Source organism: Pempheris klunzingeri, chromosome 21 (assembly GCF_042242105.1).
Source record: "Pempheris klunzingeri isolate RE-2024b chromosome 21, fPemKlu1.hap1, whole genome shotgun sequence".
NCBI lineage: Eukaryota > Metazoa > Chordata > Actinopteri > Acropomatiformes > Pempheridae > Pempheris > Pempheris klunzingeri.
The window spans coordinates 4,860,637-4,869,031 of NC_092032.1; the positions used below are offsets into that span (position 1 = coordinate 4,860,637).

Sequence of the window (8,395 nt, forward strand, 5' to 3'; positions counted from 1 at the left end):
AATGTTCAGAGTCTGAGGGGCGGGATCAAGCACAGAGCAGAGCAGAGCAGAGGAAAAACAAACAGTGGAGAAAAGTCGGCCCTGCACTGGTATAGATGTGCTTGCTAAGGCAAGGTGCACTCTGAGGACGATAAGCATGCTGGAGACAAAGGAGAACCCTGGTCAAAACTGATTTTCCATTCGCATCATCATAGCTCAGACATTTAGCCATGTGACTGACAAACTTTGGTTTATACTTTTAGACTCGGTATGAAATGAGAATGCTTAATATTTTGATCAAGGTTTCTCAACTGCACAAAACTGTAACTCAAAACAAAACAGAGGAGAGAAAAGAAAAAAAAAAAAAAAAAGAAGAACCGCTCAAATTCCATGAAGAGGAAGGCTGAGCCGAGTTTGCATTTTAGCGCAGCATTGTTATTAGAAAGTGTGCAAAAAGTCGTGTCCGTGTGAACACAGGTAGACTGTGTGGATGGTCAACCCTTACAGCTCAGGGGAGGGGAGACAGTCAGACCTCCACTGCCTTCATGTCTGAGGAGGGAGCTCAGCTCAGGACAGCACGCAGCGGGACAGGGTTGGGTTTTTAGTGTCTATGCTTCTGTTTGAGTGTGTGACACTGTGTGTGGTATTCACGCATGTATGTTTGAACATGTGTGCGAACGCGTTTGTGCACGTGTGCGTCGTCTAGACCAGGGAGCAGTAGCCGCCGCAGCTTCCACCTCCTGCGTCTTCGTCGGTGAGCTGGACTCCTCGGCCGTGGCTCTCGCTTTGCCACAAGCCGGGAGTCTGGATGATCTTTTCCACCAGCTCCTCAAATGCACACTGAACGCCGTCCCTGGTCTTAGCGCTCGCCTCTAGCAGAACAGATAGAGAGGGGGGGGGGTGATAAAGGAAGAGACAAAATAGGAGTGAAGTGACAGGGATAGATACAGATGAAAGGAGAAAGAGGCAAAAAACAAGACAAATCAATGAGAGGTGGATTAAAGGGGAAGGACAGAGATGGTGGAGACAGCAGATGAGATACAGATACAACAACTATTACTGTCTGCATCTTGATGTCATCATCTGACGAGCTCCCAGGCGAGAGGTGGAAAATGTCTCAACAATAACTGTCACTCCAGACACTAACAGTGAACCTTAACAGGTTATTAGGGAATATAGTCAACACCCGCTCCGCAACGTGATGATATCCAGAAACATCAGAGGACTAACAAGCATAGGATAAAGAAATCTATCCTATTTAAAAAGTCAAATCTGAATTAAAATATTAGGAAATGCTGAGGAAAACTTGGAAAGACCAGATGAAATCTTTCCACTTGCGCAAATGCGAGTCACTTTGACTGCATCAAGCTGTGCTTTACTGAAATATCTGAAAAGTAAAAAGCACAGGGGGAAATGAGAGCCATGGAAGAGGATATATGAAGCCTGTGTTATAAATAGGACTATGCAAGCATTCCTCAGCAAGTATTAGACTTAATAGTGTGTAATAGTCTGCTGTAACGCATGCTTAGCAGGCCTTTGTGGAGTAGGGAATCCTCCCGACTTACCTATAAAAAGCATGGAATGTTTTCTTGCAAACTTCAGCCCTTCTGCCCTGTCTAGTTCGTGGTTTTCCTAAAACAAAAGAGAGGTAATGGCTTATTTGAGGTCTGCCGGGTGGAGCTGTCAGCTCCTGTGGTCGTCACAGGGCAGAGAGGAAAAGTGATTTTCTCAGACAAAGAACAGGACACAATGAATTCATAATGCGCTATTTAGTGGGCATTTTTATCCCCACAGACAGATTCTGGTATCCTGGTAAAGGACCAGCTGCCAAAAATATAAAAGTGGGTCTGCCACCGTCACTTAGTTCTGTAATTTGTCGGCTGCCTGTAAGCTGACTTTTGTAAAAACACACTTATTTTTGGCAATTTATTTTTCTGTTCTGTAGGAAATATGTTTATACAAAGTTTACATTCCTGACTTCCTGTAAATACGGAAAAACTCATTTGAATGTGTCAAAACGTTGATATAAGTACATTAAAGATTATGATTAGAATTATTTCTTTGGGCAGATAGTTCCATCATAAAAACTCATAATGGCTGCACCTCTCTAATCAAACAAGCTTGTTAACCTAAGTGGGAGCACCAACATTTACACATTTACATCACCACAGACATACTCACCCTATCAATTTTATTTCCCACAAGCATTTTCACAAGGTCGTTTCTTGTACAGTACGTCTCAAGCTCATTGAGCCAGTTGTCGAGCTTGGCGAAGGTTTCCCGTCGTGTGACATCATACACTGTGTCAAAGCAAATGAACAAGCCGCACTCAGAATGAAGGCAAACACAAAAACACACTGTAAAATGTAAAAAAAATAATAATTATCTGACATGACACTGGAATTCTCTGGATTTTTCCCATCTTTGAATCTGTGATCGATCAATATGATCAATGGCAACAGTAACATTAGCATAATGATGGCACTGACCTGCATTAATATGTCCCACTGCATGATATTTAGTCTAATAGGCTCAAATTTAAAAACACATTTGATGGCTTTTTCAATGAAAAGCACATGTCAAATAAAACTTTGCTCCTGTTCCTCCAGAGTAATTTCAACTTTTGGAAAAAAAAAAAAAAAAAAGAAGAGAGAAGTTAAGAGAGTTCAGATAAAATGAACTAAAATAATATAATATCTATTAAAAACACATGGTTGATAAAAGGACTCTGTGACAATATCATACAGGTGCTACGTCCCAGTGCTATAGCAAGGCGCCTTGTGTTTCTATATACTGTATCATTAGAGTGGTCAAAAACCATTAGGTGGAGGAAGTCTGTTTAAGACGTTTAACTTAGTTCCTATGTGTGTGATATGCATACTGTACATGTATGTGCATTTGAGGAGTCTGACTTACGGGTATAAACTAACTTCCAGAGAGAGGCGAGTGTGTGTGTGTGAGAGTGTGTGTGTGTGTGAGTCACAGGACGAAAAGCAATCACTTTCTTTACAACCAGGATGAAGTGAAGAGGGCACACACATGCACACGAACACACACGCCTTAGCAATGATGGCGTCTGCGGCTCGTCTTACCCAGGATGACTCCCTGGGCACCGCGGTAGTAACTAGGCGTCAGGGTTCGGAAGCGCTCCTGTCCTGCAGTGTCCTGCAAAACACAAACGAGCTCAGCACTACTTTACAAACTCACAGGAGAAACTGGTGTCTCAAACAGAAGGGAAACCAGGACATAAGCAACAACTCCACTGTCCCTCAGGGAGGCCAGAAGCGGTGTCATATAAGCGCCATCTGCTGGTCATTTTAGAGAACAGTCATGCAGGAGTTACTGCACAAAGTGAACATGGTTAAATACTTACCCATATTGCCAGCTTTGCCTTGTTACCATCCACAGTAATGGTCTTCACTTTGAAGTCAACACCTAGAAAATGGAAAGACATTCCATCACTCATGCTGTCATGATTACCTCATCCCACCGCCGCCCCAATACGGTGACGCTTACAGGTTCGGCCAATTAGTGCCAATAATATTAGATCATGGTGCCAGACTAGAAATATCAATTACAAAAATGTGGAACATTCACACCACACAATGTCTCTGAACTTCCTTTAACCTGAGCTTTTCAGAGCGCCATTATGAACCGCCCCATGTCCTGTATTCAGATGGTGGAGCGACTGTGTATTTATGTCAAGCACAAACGGGCAGTGTGGTTTAATGTCCTAAACTGAAACTAATACAGGTCTGTATCAAAAAAATAAAAATCCACCAGCTGTGAAATGGCGAAGAGAGCCACGAGTCAGCCCTAAAGATCCTGCCAGGTCCCAAAGGAGCAGACATTTACGTGAAAATAACAATTGTTGTTCCCCAACCCCTGAACGAGTAAATCTCTTCTATTGCCTCTGGGTGTGCAGAGCGTGAAGGGTCGAGATGACACAGCCGCCTGAGTTTTAGTATCCACTGACAGATTTACTATGGAAACGTACACTCATGATGGGCTTGTTTTTATAACTGGCACTGGGGAGGGCAGTTCAATTGGTGCCAACACAGGAGGAGAGACGGGACATGTAGACAGGCTAAGGATATATGACATACACCATGTGTACGACACACACTTACGCACAAGCACACAGTCTGTTCACACAGTTCACAGTCACAACAACTGGCTCTTCCTGGAGTCCAGCAGGGTTGTTCAGATAGTGTTGCCAGATGAACGTGGAGGAGTTTACACTAAACAGTTCCCTGAACCTGGACCAGTCTCTCCTGCTTTAGTTCTGTACAAATTCAGACGGGTGTTTATTCTGATAACATAGAGTAAAGCATCAGTTTGTAATATCACAAGATGCTAATCTGACAACGCACTGAGAAAGCCAGTGTCAAAGCGAGAAATACAGTCCAAATTGAATTGCTTTAGGCAGTAAAGATGAAAATATATGGCTTCACATCAAGTGGTAGAAGATTAAAAGTGATTTCTGACTGAAACTGAGGGAATGTGAGTCAACGAAGGAAAGTTAACTCCAATAAAGACATCTGTTTGGCAAAGATTCCCCGCTGGCCAAGTAGAACAGCAGTGATCCATGCCTTAACCTTGGAAAAAAGTGTTTTAACCGTTTCAGTGTCTCCTGGAACCTTTGCTTTTGGTTGCTTTAACAAAGGCGGCATTGTGAGCCACAAGCCCTTTACAAAAATCACAAAAATAAAAAATAAATTCTATGTCAAAACTCTATCAGAAGAGTATAAATCTTGAGATGTTGAATGCTTTAATGAACACAAACCCACTGAGGCAGTTACAGTTCCAAGGCTACCTGAAAACATAACAGGTGTCTCCTTGCTGTGCATTGAATGATTCATACCTTTAAAAAGGGTGATATAATTACAGATCCACCAGAATCTGGAAAAACCTCCACTAGTAAGAATAATGTGCTCTTAAGTTCACCATTTCACCACATAAGATGGATGACCGGGTCTGCTGCAGGATTTTCTTTTCAAAGTACATGTGAAGTTTTGAATATTAGGAGTTATTAGAATTATGATTAGGGTTATTAGGAACACATTTCTGCACCACTGCTAACTATAACCTCAATAATGAACTTACAATCAAAGGACTAATGTGTTTAATATGAGCTGGTACATTTCCTCCTGCACTACCCATTTTCCATTTTCTTTCATGTGCAACCAAAATGTGTTTCTCATAACCATTTACATCTAAATTTAAGATCTTTAACTCCTTTGGGCATTCGTTTGTATTTACTACCATTGAAGTCTGTGGCTCATTGTGACTCTACCGATGATCTTGGTTTTATTTTAGTCTTTCATTACCTTAGCTCCGATGAGTTACTCACCTATTGTTGCTGATTGTTCTGGGTCAAATGTGTCATCTGTGAATCTCAAGAGGAGGCTGTGGACAGGAAAAGGGAAATAAGTACATTACGACTCATTATGAATCAGAAACCAACAGAGCTTTGAGAATTCTGTTTGCTTTGTTCACATAATCTGTCCTGCAGCACCAGACTTATTGAATTTTGTATCTCTATCTCTTCCTATTGATCGCTTTGTCCTTGAGCTACATTACGTGTACATGCTCCCGATGATGTCACTGCTAGATTGCACTCAGTAGGACAAGGTTCATTTCTTCACTATTACTAATCAAGTGCATAGGCCTTAATCACAGCACTGATGATGGGGATAAGCTCACTCCTTTCCCCTGACCCGAGTATAACTCTCTTATTTTTCCTCACGGGCTATCAAGAGGGATGCTGGAGCAGTGAGTGTTTATTGTTTGAGGTCCATACAGCCGATGAGCTATGCTTGGAGACGGCCAAGACAGAAATGTGTTCTGTGTAGTTCATTTGTTCAGGTAAAATGAAACTTATGGACTTGCTGCCAGGCAGACATCTCCCTGATGATTTAAGGACTTCCACAGATCGCAGGGAAACAAATTACATATGTGTGCTCCTCAAACATTAGTCCAGTCAGTGTACCATCTTGACAATAGCATAACTGGCTGAGCATAATTCAAATAATGACATTTTGAACTAAACAAAGTCTGAATTAGTTTATTGTATTAAGCAAAAGCATATTTCATTAAAATACAAGATTGCTTTCTGGAAACAACACCGTTGGCCTCAGTGATGCACTAGCAGGCAGTGTACCGTACAGCCAGCCACAAAACTCTTATGTTTTCTGGAAATATAAGCAAAGCTAGGTGTTGGCATTAACTCGGTCCCTGCTCTGTGCTCAGTCAATACAACGGTGCCATCACAGTGTGCAAACTACCAGCACTAATGGAGAAAATCTTGAACAGGCACAGAGCCAAAATTAAAATGACAGTGGGTTACAATAAATAAATCAAATAAATAGGATAATGCCAAAAATGTGAATAGGGGAAGAAAGAACTGAAGATGGGGTAACAATCTGAGATTGTTTACAACCTTCTGGGCAACACTTGGCTGATCCAAAGTGAAGGGCGTTCTCAACTCCCTTTTGCATTCGATCCCTTGTTGATCATGCTGAAAATCTCAGTCTTGTGATTACCACACAAAATACCCTACATCCTTTTGTGGATCATGTTGCGGTTAGTTATTTCAAGGATCTGAGACTCGGTTATCAGTCTGCACTGAAAGATGATTTTTTGGCCAGACAGTTCACTTGTCAACAGTTTACAACAAGGCTTTGGGCAGCTCATTACCTGTGTAGTGTGCTATGACTATGGAAGACACGCTGCGCTTTATACCGTTATTTGCAATGTGATGGTTGATGGCTCAGGCTGGCTATCAGGATTCTGTCATGCAGTCTGGACCACAGTGGAGACCAGCAAACCGTACCAAGTTCTATGTTGGCATAGTACGCAATATAAATTGCCAGACTCATGTTGGTAAAAACATTATACTCTGCTTTGAATATTAAGCTGATTTGCGGTTGCTAACAAGGATTACCACATAATGGAAAAATCAACTGTGTGTAAAAGCTATACAGCCCTTTAGTTCCTCTGGAGAGGCCAGGCTTATAACAAGCATTGCCCCTGAAATTAAGCTACTTCGTGTAGACATGTCATTGTGCTCATAATGATGTGTGAGTCAGTCGATCTTGGAGAAGACAGAGCTACAAATGCAGACAACACGGTTAGGAACACGGGGCTTCTTGTGGCACAGCTGAAACAAGAATCTAGGACAGAAGAAGTGACTGTTAATGCTAATCGTGCCTTGATTTTAAACTGCTAGCACACAGCCACAGTTGGATGACTGTTCACGCCTAAAGCTGTAAAGCCACGAAGGCAAAAAAGAAAAAAAAAAGTGGTCTCGATTGCAACATCTTTTAACAGCGATGTCAGACGTGCACAAAGATGATGTCACTGACTGCTACCGTCAGTTAGCTGAGATCGGCCGAACACCAGCACAGCAGAAGTCTTGTTTTAGACATTAATAGGCACACAGTGTAGCCTGTTGTCTGTTTAAGAAGGGGACCGCCACAGCTGGGTCTGACACGTAAATATGAAACACCGCATTATTTTTTAACCTCATAGTTTCGGCTGGCTGCTAGGCTAACGCTAGCTAGCTAACGTTAGCAGTGAGGCAGGACGTCAGAGATAACTTCAGCTTACCTGGACTTCCCAACACCACTTTCTCCTATTATCAGTATTTTCAGCGTCGTTAGTATGTCTTCTTCCATTCTCCTTTCACCACGAGATGTGTTACTCCCTGTAAATGGCTACAGCAGCCTGTTGAAAACGACGTTCCCAAGTGACTCGCGTTCCTGTTTACAGCTCCCAGCATTCAGTTTGGCTTTAGCAGCCTCGTTCCAACCATTTCCGGTAGGACTCTTCGGCACTTCCGCCTGGTGTGTGTACGTGAATATCTAATGAGATCACGCTACTGCAACATGTGGGACTCATGGGTATTGTAGTAAATTTGATCCACGCAGCATCAGTTAATAGGTCTATCGACTCTCATTGGTTCTTTTAATATGCTTTTTATTTATTTATTTATTCCAATAATTACTGTTTAAGTCGTTGTGTAATTACTGTGCATGTACATTAGTTTTAAGTACAACAGAATTATGGTTATTATATGTCATATTAAGGTCATCAGTGTCATTTAGTTTATTATATTTGAAATAAAATATATTACTGAACCAGTCCTTGACATGCAGGCTCCCCTAGTATTTCTTTTTCTTTATGAAGTCAATTCAAATATAATGTCTCCATCTTTCTCAGTGATTTGATTAGTTAAACATTTCTTTGAACACCATTTTTATCCCAAAGCATGACAGGATATGTAATGGGCCTTATGCTCCATATGTTCGAGTGAAAATAAGCAATATACTGAGAACAGAGCCTTATACTGTAGCTAACAATACTAGAATTATATATGTGTTTCAGTGGATTTTATTTACAGCACTGGATCACA

The 8,395-nt window shown here is 41.6% G+C and overlaps 1 protein-coding gene across 1 annotated transcript; it reads right to left on the minus strand.

The window, feature by feature from the left end:
- Positions 1-335: 335 nt before the first annotated feature.
- rab18a (RAB18A, member RAS oncogene family) lies at positions 336-7,786 on the minus strand. The gene is made up of 7 exons (XM_070853275.1): positions 7,591-7,786; positions 5,333-5,388; positions 3,353-3,414; positions 3,072-3,144; positions 2,161-2,279; positions 1,545-1,611; positions 336-851 (listed from the first exon to the last, which is right to left on the minus strand). The coding sequence occupies exons 1-7, from the start codon at positions 7,656-7,658 to the stop codon at positions 682-684; spliced, it is 615 nt and encodes a 204-aa protein (XP_070709376.1). The 5' UTR covers positions 7,659-7,786; the 3' UTR covers positions 336-681.
- Positions 7,787-8,395: the final 609 nt, after the last annotated feature.

What these genes read in the sequence shown, in the direction of transcription:
- rab18a (XM_070853275.1), bottom strand. Translation starts at nt 7,658, where the DNA reads ATGGAAGAAGACATACTAACGACGCTGAAAATACTGATAATAGGAGAA. An exon ending in AGGCAAAGCTGGCAATATGG is followed by an intron (nt 3,145 to 3,352) that starts GTAAGTATTTAA and finishes TGTGTTTTGCAG; the next exon opens with GACACTGCAGGACAGGAGCG. An exon ending in TGGGAAATAAAATTGATAGG is followed by an intron (nt 1,612 to 2,160) that starts GTGAGTATGTCT and finishes CTTTTGTTTTAG; the next exon opens with GAAAACCACGAACTAGACAG.